Here is a 20,572-nt window from a genome sequence, read left to right as displayed (position 1 = left end):
TCTGGTCTCCGAAAATTACAGCAACTTACTGATAAAAAAAATGCAGTCAAACTATTTTTCTATTCAACTATTCAAAAAACACTATGGCTTCAAACAGTAAAAACTGTCCAAGATTGAGGTTATAGGAACAAACAACATTGAGTTAACGTTAGGAGTTGCTAAGCTGATATCAGCACGCGTTTATCAATTATCACATTCCCTGCACAGACAGCAGCTGTGTTTGTCAAACGATAAAAGATTGATCTGTTTGAAATATTCTAGGACAATCAAACCCTCTGCAAACAGCAAATCTGTCAGTAATCGGTGGGCAAGTTTTGAAGGATTACACAAAAATCAATTGGACAAATTTGATGAAGGCCGCACGTTTCAAACCTTAGAGTACATGGATCCTTCATTTCGTGTGGTTTTCTGTTAGCGATTTCTTGGTTGTCAATGCCAAAGTTCTTCTAGTTGCCATAGAGAGAAGTTATGACTGCAAAACTTTATAGCATGCAGTCGATGCAATACTATGTATAGCTCTTAAAACTGTTTGTTAACTTCAATGTGATTGGTTGTCAGCATGCAAGCAGGTCTGTGATTGGTTTAAAAGTTTTGAAAATCTCCCCTCTTCTGTTACAGAAAAATTGGAACCGACCTATCGGCAGTTGCAAAAGATGAAACTGGACAAGAGCCCGTTTGTCATCATCTCTGTGATTGGTCAGGAGCTGCTGGCTGCAGGGTTCAACTCTGCATCTCTGGTGGTCCTGGAGTGTGCTTTAAAGGTTGGATATCAAGTTTTCTCTATCATAATTGTTTTATATGTACTTTTTGTTCAACTATTTTGGTACCCTATGTTTTCTGTAAAAGGGCAAAATCATAAACTAATTTCTTATGTTAGTCAATGCAACTAAAGTGTGATAAATGCTAACCTGGTTGCTTTGACATGTTTTATTTTGCTATTAGAAGTTTGCACATGTTGCAGAAACTCCCAAATTGTTTGAATTTTCCTGTCTGGGTGCCTTTGTGAGAACTATAGTCAAGGGCTTAAAAGATCAGGAATCCAGACATTTCTAGCCTGAGGCCAAAATAGTACTGTTGTGGAAGTTTTTGACCATGCCAAGTTTCAGCAGTATTTCCACACTTCTCTCTCCAGAAGAGTATTTACCTGTAGTTCTCAATAGTTAATTCAAAGATACATTTGAGATTGACTGAGTGTTCTAAAGACATTGTTAAGAAGTTTTTCCATGTAAATAATTGTCAATATAAATTTCAAAGGGGAAAATCTCAGTCAGGTATGGACAGTCATACTTTCAGACTGCCTTTCAGACTCCCTTTACAACTTGGAAGATCTGTTTCTTACATAAGGTCTTGCTGATTTCAAAATTTGTTTGCTCGTTGTTTAATAGAGAATTTGTGCCGGGAGGTACTGTCAATATGTACAGAGCCGTACCATATGTGGTGCACACCATAACTACATACAAATGTACCTTTGATCCTGATGGTAAAATCTTTCTGTTTTGTTCTCAACATGCTTTTTTTATATTACTCTGTGACCAGGTGGGGACGTGCAGCTTAAAGCTGAAAGGGTCGGTGTTCTCGGCCCTGTCCACGGCGCATTGGTTGCTAGGCAACACGGAGAAGGCCATCGCCTACATGCAGCAGGACCTGACTGTCGCCAAGTCACTCGGTAAGTCTGCCCCCTAGCAGCTGCCTTCTGAACTGAAGTTGTATGTTCCTTTGCTTACCACACAATAGGTTAACTCAAAAAGGTATTCATATAGGTTTCCATAATACCAGTAGGTAGGCCCTCGCTTTAGGAAGAAGGGATTGAATTTGCTCCCCCTACCAGCTCCTTTTCAGACTGCAGGATATACACCTTATGCTTTTTCCAGTGTCAGTTACACGATGTTTACGCCAGAGGACTTTCAAGTCTAAAAATAGGAATGTGAAAAATCCCAATTATTATTGGATTGTTCTTCCTGTTTACCTTTAATCCGGTTGGTGAATAACTTGAAATATGCTAGAGTAGCCAAAGAACTGTAAGAATTTCTAGATTTATTGATTCAAACTATTTTTCTAATAAAGCCTGTATTAACTGTGTGAGAATGCATACGTTGTGCCCTATGGAAACTCTGCTCTACTGTAAACTTGATATGCTAACAAATGGGTTGTACATGACACGATTTCATGGCCCATCAGTGCTTACCCCAGTTTCAAATCTAGTTATCCCATGCAGGGGCATGTCCCGGGTGTAAGGTTACCTGGGTTTGTGTTCCCTCACCTTCCCCAGCTTTCACTGCAGGCTGACCGTGCCACACTTGTCATGCTTTCAGCAATGACGGTATGCACCCAACCTCTACTTGTGTAGATATATGACATACTGTATAGAGGTTCAGTGCCAGCAAAAACATGGAATAGAAGTTCCGCAGAATTGAACCAAAACTGCATTGAAACTTCTCAAATTCTTTCATATCAGACTTATCTCAAACTTTTCAAAATAGCATATCTGATTCTATATTTATCCTAGCATAGGGAGTATACAAAATGAATGTATCGGTATGAATGTATCAGTATTTGGCGTAACACACCAGCTGAATGCAGATAAAAATAGCAGACAAAAATGTTCGAACTTCAAACACAAATTCTTGCAAATGTTCAGGTCTAGAAGCTGTCTGTAGTCGCCGGTATGTTGTGGTATCAGCTGAGGTCATGACTGTTTAGAGAGCACCTTCTCGAGCCATTTCCTCCCGCCTTTTAACACGCTGTGGGGCTGTTTTCCCCAGTTTGGTGGACGTCCAAAAACTGCTGACCCAAAGTGGCCCTCAGAAGAGATGACATAGTCCCTCCAAAGACAACAGGCTTTTAGTAGAAGTCCACTGTTTGACATTCCTGCTGTCCAAGTTGTTGTAAGCAGTGGATTGAGGACCTTGTGGCGTCTTACATAAACCCTTCTCTCTGTTAGGAGATAATTAATTCATTGCAAGACATTGTTTTCATGCAATTTACACACACTGCAAATAAGTTGCATAAAGAATGCTATCTTATACTTTTGTATCCCTTCTTATTAATACTATGACTTGCATTTTCCACTGTTGTCTTCATGTTCTCCTTTGATCTTGTCGACTCAAAAGTTGTCTTAAAGCTTTGCGTGTGGCGCTAAGAATAAGAGAGGAAGTTCTCAAAATACAACCTTGAGATAATCTGTATTGTCTATTGTTTAACACCTGCAGCATTTAACCTTCGAATTCTCCCTGCTGCCTTAGAAAACAAATGGAGAACTGGTAGCCAAGCAGCTACTTCAGTGTGCGAAAGGTTAACTCAGCCATCAGCGAGAGCTCGAGTATTTACACAGGCTTTGTCTGTCCTTCTGCCGGCTGTCAGGGACTCTTTTATATGAAGAGCTAGACATTTTGGAATGGATTGTTTATTTTCTTTCTTTATAGTTATGTCTCCCATAGTCTAAGAATGTCTGTGGGCGTTCTGGTGGTGGTAGGGAGGTATTTCTGCCTAACTCATTCATCAAGTCATGATTCTTTATAGCTGCAGGTGAAATATGAGAATGTCACTCTAGGAGTTACAATTTCATGCTATGTGAAGAAAATTGTTGCAGTTGGTATGATTTGAATGTCACAATTAGGATTCAATATTTTCCTGCAAGTAATCCAAAATTTAAGATGAACTAATCCTATTATAAATTCTGATATTTACCCAATGCCTACTAACATAATTCCAACAGGCCACCACCCTGAAAACGTGTGTCTAAGAGATCTTCAATGCAATGACCCCCACCACCACCACCACCATAATGCACTGTTAAAATCAATACATCTAAATCTGCATACCTGGGGTATTGTGCAATTTAAAGTGCTCACAGAAACTGTTTTTCAACGTATTGGATTTATGTAACTTGGCAATAAGGTTACAAAAAGAAACGTTAGATTTGTTAGTCTAAAGTTTTGTATTTTATATGTTATCCCAGGTGATCCCCAGGGAGAATGCAGGGTGCAGGGGAACCTGGGGTCAGCCTACTACTCCAAAGGCTGCTACAAGGAGAGTCTGGCTCACCATCGCATGCAGCTGGTACTGGCCATGAAGGAGAAGGACAGAGAGGTGGGATTTCTTCTTTGTACTTTCAGTTTTAACTGCCCAGGACGACCACTTAGGATGGATACAATCTGGGTGGAAAGGTGGTCACAATAGACAGGATTCTTAATGCCTGTGTCAGTGGAAAAAAATTATCCAAGTATCCAATCTTCAAATATTGTTATTGTTTTTTGCATGCCTTTTTTTATATAAACATACATTCCGACTAAACTGATACAAGGTCAAAGTCAGTAAGTTTTTGCAAGGCTGCATTTCAGCACATTCTTTTATGAAAAACAATTTTTGTTGGGATTTTTTTACTCCTGCTCCTTTTGTGACATTTAATAATGTTCTTAAATTTTATGTGTTCTATAAAATTTAGTAACATTGACAAACTTCTGTTCTCTCATGAACACAGGTTGCAGCCAAAGCCCTGAGTAGCCTGGGTCATGTCTACACCTCTGTGGGAGACTTCCCGAATGCCCTGGCCAGCCACAAGCAGTGCGTCGTCCTTGCCAAACAGATCAACGACAAACTGTTCGAAGCACGGGAGACGGGGAACATGGGGACCGTTTATCTCGCGATGGGAGACTTCGACAATGGTATCGAATGTCACAAGCAGCACTTGGAGATCGCCAAGCAGTGTGAGAATAAGGAAGAGGAGGCCAGGGCCTACAGTAACCTTGGGAGCTCGTATCACTACAAACGGAACTTTGACCAGGCCATGACGCACCACAACCGCGTGCTGGAAATAGCGGCGGAGATCGAGGAGAAGTCGTTTGAGGCGAGGGCGTACGCCGGACTCGGGCACGCCGCACGCTGCATGGGCGACCACGACCGCGCCAAGCATTGCCACGAGCAGCAGCTGAACATTGCGCTGAGTACAAAAGACAAGCAGGCCGAGGGTCGGGCTTGTTCCAACCTCGGGATCATCTACCAGCTGCAGGGGGAGTTTGACACAGCGCTGAAACTCCACAAGGCCCATCTTGCCATAGCTACTGAGTGTAACGACCGAGCCGGGCAAGGCAGGGCGTTCGGCAACATGGGAAATGCCTACAGTGCCTTAGGTCACCAGGAGCAAGGGGTCAAGTACCACCTCCAGGAGCTGACCATCGCAAAAGCAGTCAACGATCGCGCCTCAGAGGCCAGTACGCACGGAAACTTGGCAGTCGCCTACCAGGCGCTAAACGCGGAGGACAAGGCTTTGCAGCATTACCACAGTCACCTGAACATTTCACAGGAGATAAAGGATAAAGCAAGCGAAGCTCGCGCACTGAGCAACCTGGGAAACTACCACAGTACAAGGGGGGAGTTCAGTCAGGCTGTGCCATACTACGACAAATATCTTAACATCACACAGGAGATACAGGACATTGAGGGGGAGGGAAAGGCTTGCCATAACCTTGGGTATGCACACTACAAACTGGGGAACTACAAGGAAGCTGTGCACTACTATGATATGGACCTGGCTCTTGCCAAGGACATGCAGGACAAGGTTGCCATGGCCAAGGCCTACTGTAACCTTGGTCTTGCTCACAAGGCACTAGGGAATGTAGAAAACGCCCTGGAATGCCAGAAATATTTCCTGTCCATAGCGCACGTACTGAAAAATGTCCAAGGAAAATTCAGAGCGCTGGGGAATATCGGAGATGCCTTGATGGCCAAACAGGACACTGAGGGTGCCGTGAAGTTCTATGAACAGCAGTTAGTGCTGGCCAAGGAGGCCAGGAATAAGTCCCTGGAGGCCAGCGCCTACGCAGCCATGGGTGCTGCCCACAGACTGCTGAGGAAGTTTGACAAAGCCTTGAACTTCCACACACAGGAGTTGAACCTGTGTCAGGAGATCGGGGACGTGAAGGGCGAGTGTAAAGCACACGGGCACCTCGGCGCCGTACACACGTCCCTTGGGAAGTACACCACCGCGCTCGGCTGCTACGAAGAACAGCTTGCACGCGCGAAGGATCTGAAAGACAGCGCCATCGAAGCTCAGGCGTACGGTAACCTAGGCATCACCAAAATGAACATGGGGTTGTTCGAAGCTGCCATTGGCTACTTCGAGGAGCAGCTGGCAACCTTGGAGCAGGTGAACGGCCACAGCGCCATTTTGGACCGTGGGAGGGCGTACGGTAATCTAGGAGACTGTTACGAAGCTCTGGGTGATTATGAGGATGCTGTGAAGCATCATGAGCAACATTTGACCGTAGCGCTGAACTCTAACAGCCTGTTTGACCAGGACCGAGCCTACCGAGGCCTGGGGAATGCCCACAGATCCATGGGTAACCTGCAGCAGGCCCTGGTGTGTTTTGAGAAGAGACTCGTCGTGGCACATGAACTGAATAACGCCAAGGCCATGGGGTCCGCGTACGGCGAACTGGGGTGCCTGCACAGCACCCTGGGTAACTTCGAGCAGGCGATATCGTGCCTGGAACACCAGCTGGAGATGGCCAAACAGATGGGCAACAAAAACCTCCAGGCTGACGCTGCATGTGGACTAGGGGGAGTCTACCAGCAAATGGGTGAGTGTTGAGATGTTCAAACTGGAACATTTTTTGACTTGTGATATATATATAGACCTCAGAACTGGCTCATGCTGTTACTTAAGAATACAGTACATGTTTGAGGCAGTGTGTTAAGTTAAGATGACATTCATGACTTTGTGACTTCGCTCACAGATATGCTGACTGAAGCTATCCATAGGTTTAGTCAATCTAACCCACCTTTGATAGAATATCTGACCAAGATCTCTATCTGTATCCCCCAGGCGAGTTTGAGAAGGCTCTGGAGTTTCACCAGCTTGACCTTGAGATCGCAGAGGAGAACGACAACCCTGCCTGTCAAGGTCGCGCCTACGGCAACCTGGGAGTTACCCATGAGTCACTGGGCAACTTCCAGAAAGCCATCTTCTTCCAGGAGCAACATCTCAGCATTGGTAGGTTCTTCTTTTGCATTTTCTTTAATTTGTCAAAATCTGTAAGTTTTGTTGCAGATGTGTCTTGGAAAAGGATTTAGGGCTTTTAGGGTTAGTCCCCAGCTATACTTACAGATTCTGAAGTAACTAAAGGTAAATTCATGTAGATAGCTGCAAAGTTTTGGCCCTACAAAGTCCAGTGGTTGAAATTTTTAACTGACATTCCAGCATGTCCTGCATTGGTGTACAGAAAGTGCAAAATGGAACGAAATGGAGTGAAATATGAAAAGCAAAAAAAAACAGATTAGTTCCTAGTTGTTCCAATGTTGAACTTTATTCGAACACAATGAGGACAAAGAGATTAAATTTTCAACGACTTATGCCTTTATCAGGATGATTAATGGCCAATCACTTCAAGAGTAACCATTACAGACTAGTTACTGAATGTCCGAATCTCTTCCCCTCTAGCTGCTCAGATGAACGACCAGGTTGCGAAGTGCCTGGCGTACGGCAGCCTGGGAAGGACTCACCACGCCCTGGGGAACTACTCACAGGCCATCACGTACCTGCAGCAGGGGCTGGGCATCGCAGAACAGCTGGGCAGGAGGGAGGACGAGGCCAGGATCAGATACAGGTACATGTAGGGGGCGCTGCTGCACTGTCAGTTGGGTGGGGTGGCAAATGTGAATCCAGGCTTAACCTTCAGCCTGCTAAGGTAGCTTTTTCACATCAAATTTGTATTGCTCACAGCAACAAGCAACAGGGAAAAGGTTAAAATAAAAGGCCTATCCTAACAGGGATTTATCCTAACAGTCAATTGACAAAAGGTAGTAGCAATGACTGCTACCTGAAATGTCTGACCGTTTTCAAAATGCTTGAGTACTTCTTACTTTGATATCTTATTACCTGGATGTCTAACCTTCATCGAAACATCAGATACACCGTACAAAATGGAGATGTCCTATGGTACAATGTAGTGGTACATTGCACTCGTTGTTAAACCTCCTCCCTAGACTTGGTCTGGCCCTGGTACTGATTGTTCTCTCCCACTCCCCAGACTTGGACTGGCCCTGTGGTCCCACCAGGAGTTAGAAGAGTCCCAGCATCAGCTGTACAAGGCTGCTGCACAGTTTGAGACCATCCGAAGAGACTCGCTCCTCAGCAGTGACTACAAACTCAACATGTTCGACATGCAGACAGCTTGTTACCAGGTATGTTGACACATAGAGAACATGTAGTCGCATCAAGAACTGTATATAGCTGTAAAGTTTTGGCCCTGTAAAGTACAGTCTTTTAATGTTTAACTGATATTCTACTGTAGGATGCATGTATTTCATAAAGAACAATGCACTTAAGTTCCAGTACAGTAGACTAAGTATAATCTTATCTTGTATGACACACTGTGTACATTCTACCTTTAACTAAGGTTAGTGTAAAACCTTTGGATTGACTTTGGCGTCTGAAAAGAACTCTGCAACAGACCTGAATTAGCTTACAAATACCCTGTATAGACTGTCATTCTTGTATAGGACTGTTCAGCCATAGCCGAAGCTAATAACAAGCATTTTACCTTGGTCAATACTGGCAGAAAGTAAAGTAGAATGATTTACAAGTTTCTATCTCATGTCCACACAGGCATTACAAAGAGTGTTGGTCAGTCTGGGCAGACAAGAGGAAGCTCTGGCCATCGCCGAGCGCGGGCGCACGCGAGCGTTCATCGACCTGCTGATGGAGCGTCAGGGCTCGGAGGCGGGCAGCGTGATGGACACGTCGCCGGTGACGGTGGAACAGATCGTGGCGGCCGTGGACAGACAGAAGGCCGCGGTCCTGTACTACTCCATAGCTGTGGGGTACCTGTACAGCTGGCTCATCATGCCTAACAAAGGTCACTTTCTCATCACTTAATACTATCTACTTCATGTGCAGGGCTAGAAATACAAGTTGGATATGCACTTTCTTCGACCCAAAATTAAGAGCCATACACCTTATTTTTGGCATATGTTATGATACTGTTGTACACTAGTGTACAGCATATTCATTTCTACATTTAAAGTAAGTGTCAGAAAAAAAGAAAACCTGTCTTGTATTGCTTGAAATTAGCTGTAGTCCAGTATAAAATGGGGTTCATTTATCTCATAGTCATGAAAGTTTCTGTGCACGTTTAGTAAATTTTTAGGTTAGATGCACCAGTGTACCTATTCCCAAAAATGAATTTTTGAGATTCATGATATGTGTATACATATAGTATTGTCTTGACTGTTGCATTGTTCACAATAGATGGTGACAAGAACAGCCTAAGATTGTCTATTCACATAAAATCTATTGTACTTTCAGGAGTTGTGAAGTTCCATGAGTGTAACATGAATGAACTGAACAGTCACCTGCCGTCGGAGAGAGAGTCTCCCCTGTCAGGACTGTCAGAGAAGGACAACGTGTCTGTGGCCATGTCAACGTCAGTACTGGACCAGTACGTGTCACATGTCAGGGAGGCCCTGGGAGTCGAGACAAGCATCCCAAGGTAAAATTGTCCTGAAAAAATTGAGCCAAAACCCTGAATGTACGGGGAAAAGTGTCTCATTTTAGGATGATACATTCTCAGTAAATGTACAGTCAAAATCGCCCGAAAAGGCCACTCGGGACCAATAAAATCTACGTGGACTGGTGGTCACTATACTGTAGACAGGATTTTTTGTGCTAGTATCAATAGGAAAAATGTACATATAAAAATGCACATGTAATATGATGCAGAGATGGTCACTTGTGCAGTTTTGACTGCATGTATGAATACATGTACTGAAAATATTGCTGGAATGGTGTCTGTTCATGTTTTTTTGTGCAGGCTGGACAATTTTGGGACAATTTTGCGCATTTTTACTAGCAGAACGTTCTTGTACTGTTCCGTAGATTCTAACTGTATCTGGTACATTTTCAGGTCTTCCAGTGAGACAGAGAGTGAGGCAGAAGAGATGAGCATGCACTCCAACAGCACCTTCCTCCGGCTTATCAACCGTAACCACGTCTTCAACAAGAGCACCACCAGCATGAACTCCCTGCTCAGTCAGTTCTCCGGCCTGTCCGCTGGCAGCATTCGAACCGCCAGCATCGGGACCGGCGGGGGGAGGAGACGGAGGCCCTGGTCGGGAAAACCGCCGTTACGCGCCCTGTACGACCTCCTGATTTCCCCCATGGAGGACGTACTACCCAGAATGAACGGACCGAAGTCGCCTGCAGGGCAGCTGGTGTTGGTGCTGGATGGAGACCTGTACCTCGTGCCTTTCGCTGTCCTGAAGGGTAGCTCTAGTAATGAGTGCCTGTATGAGAGGTACGGCCTGGTGGTCACGCCGTCCATTCAGGCACTCAGCATGAACCAGCAAGGACACCCACAGTCGAGGCCCTCGGACGTGCTGCCAGGGCTTGTACTAGGGAACCCCAAGCTGCCACCATCCGTGTTAGAGAGGTGGTCGTACGACCCGCTGCCAGCTGCGGAGCAGGAGTCCAGGATTATTTCTGAGATGCTGGGAGTCAAACCCTTACTGGGTCCCATGGCGACTAAAGAATCCGTCATGGAGATCATCTCCAGCGCGGAGTGTGTCCACTTCTCCACGCACGTCAACTGGAGACTATCCGCGATCGTCCTGTCGCCTGGAGAACCTAGGAGTCCTCCGGGTTACCGTGGAAACAGTAACCATGCCGTCCACAACAGTCCAGAACAGGTGGACCTGAACCATGACCTTCACAATGACAGCGACCTTGAGAGCACCACGGACGCCCCGTCCTTGTCTGACTTCCTCCTGACGGCAGCAGACATCTTGAACCTGAAGCTGTGTGCCAAACTGGTGAGGACTTACGATAATACCATTCTTCTATCAGTACAACTGTTATCAGTTGGGGCATTGTTGTGGCATGTTACACAGACTTGAGCTTTGAATCAAGAAGTAAGTTTCCTTTACTCCGCTGGATTGTCTTACAAATAAGTAAAGTTAGAAGAATGAATTTGTACAAGCTGCAAAATGTAATATCTAGACTGTCTTGTCCAAATCTTGCTATGCATAAGTCCTTGCTGCTGTTGTGCTATGGTTCTAAACTAAACATTACTTGATGTTCACAGGTTGTGATCAGCTGCCATCACCAGGAGTCCCACAGTCGCATCACGGCGGACGGTGTGGTGGGTCTGACGCGGGCGTTCCTGGCCGCGGGCGCCCAGTGTGCCCTGGTGTCCCTGTGGCCGGTGCCTGACCTGGCCTGCTGCCTGTTCATGAAGGCCTTCTACGGAGGGCTGATGCAGGGACTGATGGCCAGCGAGGCCATGTGTGAAGCTATGAGAGTGGTGAGTGGCACTTTGTCTTCATAGGTTTAGTTATAGTTAGGACAAACTCATTATATATAATCTCAGAAAATAGATACATTTTGAACTTAAAGGGCATGTATTCCTACAGCTCTGGTCACTTGCTGTTAGATTTGAAACCACAACCATATAGCACGTTGGCAGAACATTCTGCGTCTGAGCGAAACCCTGATTTTTCATGGTTTTCGTTGAATTTTTGGCCAACGTTGCATCAGAATTTTGTCTGTTGCAGACGACATCTTTTCCGACTTAACATTTGGAAACTACAGACGTGATGTTAACATTATATACTCGAGTACAAAATTACATGAGACATTCTGTTGAAGTGCGCAATACATTACCGGTATTGCACAGGTGCAGTATGTTCTGCTTAAATACATAGTCATAAAATCCAAGCAAGTTTTTCATGGTTGTTTTGTTGTTTATCCTGTAGGTACAAAACACCAAGCCCTTCTCCCACCCGTCCAACTGGGCTGGGTTCATGCTGGTGGGCTGCGATGTGAAGCTCAGCAGCAAGGCAGCGCTCATGGGCCAGGCGCTCGGGGAGCTGCTCCAGACTCCAGACCGCACACGCAATGCCATGAGGGTTCTACTGCACCTGGTATGTCACTTTATTACTTGACAGTCATGTAGTTAATTTATACGCTAATTGCAATCAAGATACTGTAAATCAATTTATATTCGAGGTACTTTTATATTTGCGGCTTTGCAGTCATTTCTGTACCGCAAATTTATCATTACCGAAAAAAAAAATTACCAACTTTCTTTCTTCTGCACCTACCGCCACTGTGAACATTTAGTTCTGCGAACATGTCCATTTTTCTCAGACCGTGAAATTTTGCTACCGTGAACATCAAGTGATTTACAGTATGTGGAAGAGCAAAGTAGAGTTACCCAACTATATTTCACATAGAAGAGATTTTTGTTTTTAAAGAAATCTTTTAAATTTTACTAGTGGTTTAGTAAGTAGCCCTAAGCACCACCTAGTGATTGTATTTGGAACTTCAGTTCAGTGGCAGTGCTCTGATCTTTATGACACTTTTGATACCTACAGGTGGAGAAGTCCTTACAGAGAATCCACCATGGCCCCCACAACTCCATGTACACCACACAACAGAGCATCGAGAACAAGGTGGGACCAGTCCGGGGGTGGAAGAACCTCCTCATATCCGTGGGCTTCCACTTTGAGTCAGCGGCCAATGGGCTGCCGCCAAGTGTCTTCTTTCCATTGGCTGATCCAGGAGAGAGACTGACACAGTGCAGCACTAGTCTGCAGGCATTACTTGGTAAGTAAACACCTTTATAATACTACTTTTCATTTCTTTACTTGGCATTGTGTCACTCAAGATTGATATTCTGTTATACCATGGCGCTGTCAATAATTTGTTCTTCTTCTTCATCTTTTTTCATCCTCAATTGAGGTGAAGCATGATGCATTTTCATGTAGTGAAACACAACTTGCAATAGAAAAATTGCTTACATGTATGTTTTGTATATTTAAGGTTTACATTAATTTTGTCTTCCCAGGTTTGCCACCAAACTCACTGGCTGCACTCTCAAAACTTGTCTCGGCTCCAGAGGCAGGCGAGGCACTCATCAAACTGGTAAGAATATGTCTTTTTATTTATATGTATGCAGTATAATGTGCTCAAATCTTCTTGATATGAAAAATTTGACTTGGTTTCTGACATGTTTCTGACAGTGAATTTGTAAGCATTCTGATGGTGTCATGAACCAACCCTTTTATATGTTGCAATTCCCATATGTACACTGTATTTCATGTAACTTTGGTATATACTTATATACAACGTACATGTATACATCGTCTATTGCCATGTACTGATATCTTGTTTCTTTCCAACAGCTCCAGTCAGTCCTGTCCCAGCTGACAACCAAAGACAGTGTTCAGGTCCCTATCAATGTACGCCTCTGGAGGGTGGGGGGTTGCCATGAGCTGCTCGCATCTATCGGTAAGTTTCTGATGGACATACATGTAGATCACTTTTCAATGGTTTTGCTATGGTTTCTTCTATGTGAAGATATAGAATCTGATACCTTTGAACAGTGTAGATCCATATAAAAGATGATGAACTGAGTTATGTTTGTGTTTCCCAGGTTTTGATCTGATAGAAGTTGGGAAGGATGAGGTGACCATGAGGACAGGGAAACATGCCAACAAGAGAAACCTCCAGTTTGCTCTGTCTGCACTACTGGCCATCTTTGGTAAGACATGCTTCAAAATACATGTAAACAAAGACTTAGAAATGTTCTGTCAAACTCTAGTTGAGTTGTGGTAACAATGTCTGCTTACTTTTTGGTATCTTTCTCAGCTAAGCTCAGCAACAACAAGTTAGTCTGGAAATATTGTTTTGGGTAGCTGAGCAGTGGGTTTGTGTATCTGTTTCTCTGGACAGAGTTGGTTGACAGCATGTGGGTGCGGAAGATTGAGATCAGAATGACAGGAGGTCTAAGGTCTCAGAATCTGGCCGAGAGCCAGTAAGAATTAGAGGTTGCCATGGGGGAATTCAGGAAGGCAAAGATTGCATACTTCCCAGTAGTCGGAAATATCTGATTTCCTGTTTTTTGTTGTTAGAAGGTTTTTAACACTGCTATGATCTCAACTCTACAGACACATCTGAGGCTCCCAAGAGTCTGACCCTGGGAAGTTCCTCATCCCTGGAGAGCCTGTCATCGTCTCAGTCCAGTACGTCAGTCCCTGCCGTCCCAAAGAGGGCGGAGGGTCTCTCCCCCACCCCCCAGGGGGAGGCAGGGGACCAGAGGAGACTGAGCTGGGCTTCTCTCTACAGGTGAGGCCTGGGAAATCTACATGTTTGGAGGCTTCTAAATTTTGATTTTGTAACCTAAGCCTATTGAAGTATCTGGCTACCAGTTCTCTATCAGTTATGGGGTTAGGCAGCAGGGAGGGATTAAGCAAATAAGTAAAAGAGTTGGAAGCCTTTGGAATCTCTATAATAGAGTAAGATCGTGTGTTTCTGATGACTTTTATTTATTGTGAGATATCAGTTTGTGGTAAGGTGGCATAATGTTGTATGACTGCAGTTCACAAGGACATCTTTGTTTTCCTACAGTGTCTCCTCCTATGGTATCCCCGACATGCACGGTGAACGCACTCCCAGCCAAGCCAACACCAGTGAGACGCCCTCCAGACTGCCCCAATGGCCGCCGGCGACCGTACGGCCACAGGAGTACGACCTGAAGTCCAGCCTGCTGGACACTGACGTAGCGCGGGCATCTCCTGAAGCTGCATTGTCAAACAGGCTACAAAATGGCGGACATTCTCCACAACTTGAGGAGACACCAAAGAGCACTACTGCCCATCTGAGGCATCTACCTTCTGACATGACATCAACGCCGCTCGCAAAATCTCGCCTGGAGGCAGAGAGAGACTCTCCCGTAAACAAACTTTCTCCACAAACATCAGTGGATACAACAGTAAACAACCAAAGAGTTTCAGGAAACAAGGATTTATCAGAAACAGAGGGGAAAGATTCGCCGGTGACATCGGTTACAAAGGACGTGAATCCTCCTACCCCTCCGAGAAGGCGATCGCGACTCCACGGTCGCAAGAGCTTGTTTGAAATGGGCCCCACCCAGGGGTACTTCCCGGAAGTTGGCCCTGGCTTTCCTAGAAGAGACTCTGATTCGCTGAGCATCAATTCCTCTCAGACCAACGACGACGGGGATAATAAGCAGTCATGGAATCTGCGCGCTTCGGGAAGTAGCAAACACTCGAACGCTTCCACGGCTTCGACGTCAACTCTCGTGGAAGACTCTCGGGCAGGAGGTGACGTGCAGATTTCTCCTGCTCCTAGTCCAACAAGATCGCCTGTGGAAGAAAAACCAACTCCCCAGCAGGGAGAAGGAAACATATCACTAGCAGAGAAGGTCCTTCAGGACGTGGAAACCTACAGACTTGCCGTGGAGAAGATGCAGAGAATATCCAAGTTTGAGACTCAGCAGAAGCTCCTGGCACAGCAGATGATGGGGAGGAGAGAGGCCGCGCTGAACCAGAAGAGACCATCCAATCAGAAGCCCACCCCTCCTCCGAGGAAATCATCCACGCTTTCCGACACCTCGCCTCCGCAGATTCCTCCCAAACCAGACATCCCGCCCAAACCTACCCCGCTGAGGACTCCGTCTCCGTATTATGACAACATCAGTAGAAGCAGTCGCCCCTCTGACCTCTCCGACTCCAATGTGTCCAGTAGCGGAGAGGACGGGTCATCCACGCCGACGAGGCTAAAAATGAAGTACCCGAGCTCTCCATACTCGTGCCACATCGTGGACAGGAGCCCACGGAGAACGCCTGAAATCACCGCAAAGTCTGTTGATGTGGACAAAAATTCTGTGAAATCGAGCAAACATTCCTCCAAATCCCACAGATCTGATGGAGGAAAGCATGAGAAACGATCGCACAGATCGAAGGAAGACAGGAAGGCCCCTCCAGCAGAAAAAAGCTTGAAATCTCCAGTGGAAAGCGTTGTGTCATCGGCTACGCCAGCGTACATCAAACCCAGGCCTCCCGCGACGAACAGCTTACCGAATCAGAGTCCAGCGTTCGCAAAGCTTCGGCAATATTTCTCCTCCCCTCCTGACAAAATGAAACCTCCAGACAAGAGTAAACCACAAGCAATAGAGATGGACAACATGGCCAGTTCTCCTGCTAGTAAGCCTGCTAGACCGGACAGTCCCACAAACTCTATACGATCAAGGGGGAGCCAGCATTCTAATGGACCTATGAATGTGAGTGCCTCTAGGGTGAAACCACTCCCACCATACCCCGGCCCTCCCCGAATGGGCATCGGCCCTCCACCTTACCCAGGCTCACCTCGTTCTAGCCTGTCCTCCAACCCCCCATCAACCTCCAGCTCACCCCGTTCCAGCATCGCTCCCCCTCCTTACTCCCATAATGCAATTCCCGCTACACCGGTCCACCCCAACTCACCACACAACAAGGCGGTCCCTAACACCAACCCCAGCCGCCCAACACCTACCGGTAGCATGTCTGGCCCTCGTAGACCGTCCCAGCAGTCAGTTGAGGACAAGATTCGCGAGGAAACCATGCTCGCTGCGGCGCAGGTGGACATGCTCATCGCAGAAGAACAGAGACGATCGTCCATGGCCAACGGGACACTTCCCAGCAGTGCAAACAGTCCGAAGAAAGTCCCCGGTTCACCGGGTTCCAAAATTGTGAAAATTCCGCCAAGCAAACCAAACGGACCTTTGAGGATGGTTTACTTGGAGAATGGCACAAGAATCATTCCAAACGAAAAACTGCTCCAGTCTTCAAAGTGCTGACAAAGCACAAATACAGTACAACATGACTTTTAAGGGCAAACACATGGTCAAATGCATATTACATTGAATGATTTCTACATGTATCACTAGGCAGTAGAGTAGAAGAATGTGGAACTGGGAAAAGTTTTTGAATTCAGTAGGGGAAAATATAGGAATCCATTCAGATAAAGCCAATGGGTACTTGTAACTTTGTTAAACTGAAATCACAGTTGTGTCATTTCAAGTCAATGTAAACCATGACTATTCCTATGAAAGATATATCTTGACATAGTAAATATCTTGACAGTACCAGGAAAAGAATTCCTTATTATCTTAAATCCATGACTTTCACTGAAATTTCTAACTACAACCTGGGATGTAGGAAATCACTGGTAGTCTGGGTGGGTGATCTGCCCCTGTGGTGTTGCCAAATATGTCACTGCATCTACATTGTACATGTAGATAGTTACATGTAGGTATAGGTTTCTCGAAATACATGTAGCTATATTGTCACAGGTACTGGTGTACATGTCTATTCACATCTGTTATGAAGAATTGTCATATTGGCTATCCTCTGTAACAAGCAGATACATTTGAGCAACTTTCCAATGATACTGAGTACTAGGTAATTTTCAGTTATTGTATAAACAAGATGTGCCTTAGTTAGGTTAGCTTTGATACCCACAGCTAGGTAACAGAAGGATATTTTCCTTGGCAAAATGATTGGACAAGGTGAATCTAGTTAGGTTTAGGTGCAGAGAATTGTGTGACAGAAAATTGTGTGGTCAGTTTAGGACAATTTGACAACCTTTAATCACAGTATTTGATACAATAATCATAAATATGAAATTTTATAATTTGTACAGTTACATGGTCGCTATCACATTTGTACCTTTTCTATTATAAAGGGCGAAAACTTTTGTGCACTTGTTGTAAATGTGCTTTTTTTGCTTGAGAATTCACTGCTTGAACGTGGGCAGATTGTTATTTTGCAAATGATATGATTTTGTCCATAAATTGTGCCTGTAAGATATGATATTTATTTGTCTATGTAGCTAAGCTTTGGATCTTATTGTGTGTTGCAAATTGTTTAAAGAGTGTAAGTCATTGGGGCGAGTCGGCTTGTTTTATGCTCGTCAATGCAAATTGTAATAAAAATGTTTATTACTGTTCTTAGGCTTCTTATTGTATTCACTGATTGAATATGTATGGACAAGGTAAACATTTATATTCCAGCTATGGAAATACATTCAACGGTTTTTTCAACCTTTTAAGTTTAAGTCCTCAATAAGAATGGGAAGAAAATCTGATTTTTATTTTTTTCTTAAAACTTTCTGGAGAATTGTTCAGGATTCTTATATTGAAACTACCAGTTTATTGAAGTATATCACAATGAAAGCCATGAAAAGGATCAATCATAGTGTTCATGTATTACTAAATACAATGTACATTGTATAAAATTTAAGTATCATGACAGGACTCAAACAAAATACTGGCAACATTGATGCTGATGATCAATGTAATAATAGTAATAGAAATATAGGTGGGACATTGAAGGCACCTAATCACTTCACATACTAATGCTAGAAATAACTTACTGGCACTGGCTGAAAGAGAGGAATGTGTGACCTCTAGTTTTTCTTAAAAAGTCAATTAGTTTAAAAGTCAATTAGTTTTGAGAAGTCAATGAGTGTGACTGAATCAATGAGTTTCTGAGAAGTTGACATCTGGAGTGAAGTTTTTGATTTCGGAATGTAGGTTAGACTTTCCTCTTGTCAGCATCACGCTTTCTGTAAATCTCTTCTGTAAAAGGCCCCTCAAATAACAGCGCCACCTTGTAGCAGAGCCCTACAAGTGCAGCTAGGACCAGCCCAGCTACGCTCCCCTCCAGCAGGGCCACCCCCGCAAAATTCATGGTAGTGCCCACGTACATGGGGTCTGACACCAGGTTGAAGGGAAAGCTGGTCACTGGTTCGTCCATGAGCATTCCGAAGTAGTCTCCGAGAAACGTGCCATACCAGCCGAGTGCCCAGAAACTGCTCAGGACCAACAATGCTCCTGTGGGAAAAAAAAAGATATCCTGATCATGAAGATGTTTCCAAATAGCGTATTGTATGTACAAGTAGCTTTGAAAGTACCAGTAAATGATTGATACAACAGGATATGCAAACAAATCACTCACTGATGTGAAGCTGTAACTTTTTGAGTTAAAAGATAGGTAGGTAAACTACTTAAAGGTAAAGGTAGGCCTTTATGTGGCAGTAGGTTGTTAATCCACATCTAGAGTCCATCCCTCTCCTTTAATGGCTAGCCTTTTACCTCACCAACTTAAATCAGGTACCCATTTTACACCCAGGTGGAGTGAGGGAAATTATACCCTTGCAAAGGACAATGTCTAGCCAGGATTCAAACCCGTGACCTCTTGATCTCGTACCCTGCTAGACACACCACTTAGCCATTCGTGCACGATTTATAAGATACAAATCCAAATACCATGCACAGCATCCCTACTAGTACATGTACTCACCTATGGCAATGACAGCATACCCTAGGACAGGTAGCTGTAAGGCGGAGGCTTTGGGCTGACTGTATAGCGTCTGCTGGAACCACCAGTCCCTGTGCAGACCCAACAACATGATGCTGACCGCCAGGACACTACAGCCAACACGGGCTGACCGGAAGAGACGGGTGACCCAGTGAGTACGATACTCTGACCTGCAATAAACACAATGACAAAGAGTTGATGTATAAAATGGTGTGGCATAATGTTACATACATGTACTTATATAGCGAATGTGCTAATTGACTTAATTGTATGAGGTGTTGCATTATAACTGCATTGGAAGACTGCCAGAGCCTTTTATGGTGCTGGTTGCTCTATCTTAACAATCTCTGAACTACATGTGATTCAAGGATCCCAATCTTAATCCAAAAAGGTCATAAAAATCATGAAAATTCATTTAAACATTCCGATTGATTAATGTGGTGAAAGAAATGGCAAGTTTCATTTGTCCAGGGTTAATTAAACAACGTTAACACATTAGAGCCATTTCGCAACGCTGTAGTGATCTTTGTATATTGCAGTGATTTCAAGGACATCAAAACAACACAGCCACCCACCTAGCCACGAGGTTCCAGTAGGTCGGGCTGAACATGATCAGAACTGCCGTTATCAGGAAGTTCGGATCGTCCAGACGAAGGTAGTCCGTCAGGAAAGACATGTCTGCTTGTGCCCAGTCCAGTCGAAGTGCCGCTCCACAGCAGTCTCTTAGGTCTAGGTCCAGTGTGAAAATGGACGATCGCCTGATAAAGTACAAAGGTTGTTGAGCAATGCGGATCCTGGTGCCAGAGTTTGGTTTGGCGCTACAGCTGTTGTCCTTTGACCCCTATCTGCAGTGCCGTTTTCTTCCGGTAGATGGTGCTAGTGGCACCAGTGCACACCACAGCTGTTGCGTCATACGTCCGAAGATAACAACTAACATAAAAGTAAAACAGACAATAAAAGAAAGCAATCTTCTTAGTGTGCAATATGATCCATTCTTTATATTAAGATAGTTCGTAGTTTATCCTCATAAAATACATACTTTGGAGCAAGGTAAACATGAAACGTTATCAGCCTAATTCTAAATCAAAATACACGGACTAAAATGTCAGCCTATCATAAAGCAACAATGCCGCATTTTCCGAAATAAGAATGAAACTTTGCGGGTAATTCTCTGCGGCAAAATAATTTCAGCCTTGAGCACCACAGATATTCAAATTTCCCGCCTTTTAGGAGATACCATTTCATCTGAAGGGAGAGTTTATTGATTCTAAATTTTGTACCAGTTTTATTCACCTTCGTCATTAATTAATGCCATAGAAAGTATTGCCTAATGTTATTCTTTTCTTAAAATGATGACTTATGAAATCTTTACTTTAGTTTCATAAACAAATATCTTCTTCTAAGTTTTGCGAGT

General features: G+C 44.4%; 2 protein-coding genes across 2 annotated transcripts in view; one reads left to right on the top strand and one right to left on the bottom strand.

Moving 5' to 3' along the window:
• LOC109464022 (tetratricopeptide repeat protein 28-like) overlaps window positions 1-17,781 on the top strand; it is a 47,901-nt gene extending 30,120 nt beyond the window's left edge. Inside the window, exons 3-20 of the mRNA XM_019760946.1 lie at window positions 619-761; window positions 1,537-1,666; window positions 3,959-4,089; window positions 4,481-6,578; window positions 6,824-6,991; window positions 7,439-7,604; window positions 8,028-8,181; window positions 8,606-8,855; window positions 9,305-9,488; window positions 9,903-10,806; window positions 11,079-11,297; window positions 11,749-11,916; window positions 12,370-12,601; window positions 12,843-12,919; window positions 13,180-13,285; window positions 13,431-13,538; window positions 13,945-14,122; window positions 14,405-17,781. Coding sequence (XP_019616505.1) covers window positions 619-761; window positions 1,537-1,666; window positions 3,959-4,089; window positions 4,481-6,578; window positions 6,824-6,991; window positions 7,439-7,604; window positions 8,028-8,181; window positions 8,606-8,855; window positions 9,305-9,488; window positions 9,903-10,806; window positions 11,079-11,297; window positions 11,749-11,916; window positions 12,370-12,601; window positions 12,843-12,919; window positions 13,180-13,285; window positions 13,431-13,538; window positions 13,945-14,122; window positions 14,405-16,634 — 7,646 coding nt within the window. The 3' untranslated portion in view covers window positions 16,635-17,781. The remainder of the gene's footprint in view (window positions 1-618; window positions 762-1,536; window positions 1,667-3,958; window positions 4,090-4,480; window positions 6,579-6,823; window positions 6,992-7,438; window positions 7,605-8,027; window positions 8,182-8,605; window positions 8,856-9,304; window positions 9,489-9,902; window positions 10,807-11,078; window positions 11,298-11,748; window positions 11,917-12,369; window positions 12,602-12,842; window positions 12,920-13,179; window positions 13,286-13,430; window positions 13,539-13,944; window positions 14,123-14,404) is intronic.
• A 400-nt stretch (window positions 17,782-18,181) lies between these two features.
• Window positions 18,182-20,033, bottom strand: LOC109464012 (phosphatidyl-N-methylethanolamine N-methyltransferase-like). The gene is made up of 3 exons (XM_019760934.1): window positions 19,734-20,033; window positions 19,141-19,328; window positions 18,182-18,671 (listed from the first exon to the last, which is right to left on the bottom strand). Exons 1-3 carry the CDS (start codon window positions 19,832-19,834, stop codon window positions 18,373-18,375), a joined length of 588 nt encoding a protein of 195 aa, XP_019616493.1. The 5' UTR covers window positions 19,835-20,033; the 3' UTR covers window positions 18,182-18,372.
• Between the last annotated feature and the right edge of the window lie 539 nt (window positions 20,034-20,572).

This window comes from Branchiostoma belcheri, unplaced genomic scaffold (assembly GCF_001625305.1).
Source record: "Branchiostoma belcheri isolate BF01 breed outbred unplaced genomic scaffold, Haploidv18h27 scaffold1, whole genome shotgun sequence".
Lineage (NCBI taxonomy): Eukaryota > Metazoa > Chordata > Leptocardii > Amphioxiformes > Branchiostomatidae > Branchiostoma > Branchiostoma belcheri.
The sequence above is the reverse complement of the archived record's forward strand: the minus strand, read 5'-3'. Positions and strand labels throughout refer to the sequence as shown.

Bases quoted from the DNA above. Each gene is read 5' to 3' on its own strand.
- LOC109464012 (XM_019760934.1), bottom strand. From the start codon at position 19,834: ATGTCTTTCCTGACGGACTACCTTCGTCTGGACGATCCGAACTTCCTG. The intron at 19,329-19,733 runs GTGGGTGGCTGT...TGTTTATTGCAG, and splicing joins TACTGGAACCTCGTGGCTAG to GTCAGAGTATCGTACTCACT. The intron at 18,672-19,140 runs GTGAGTACATGT...TTTTTCCCACAG, and splicing joins GTATGCTGTCATTGCCATAG to GAGCATTGTTGGTCCTGAGC.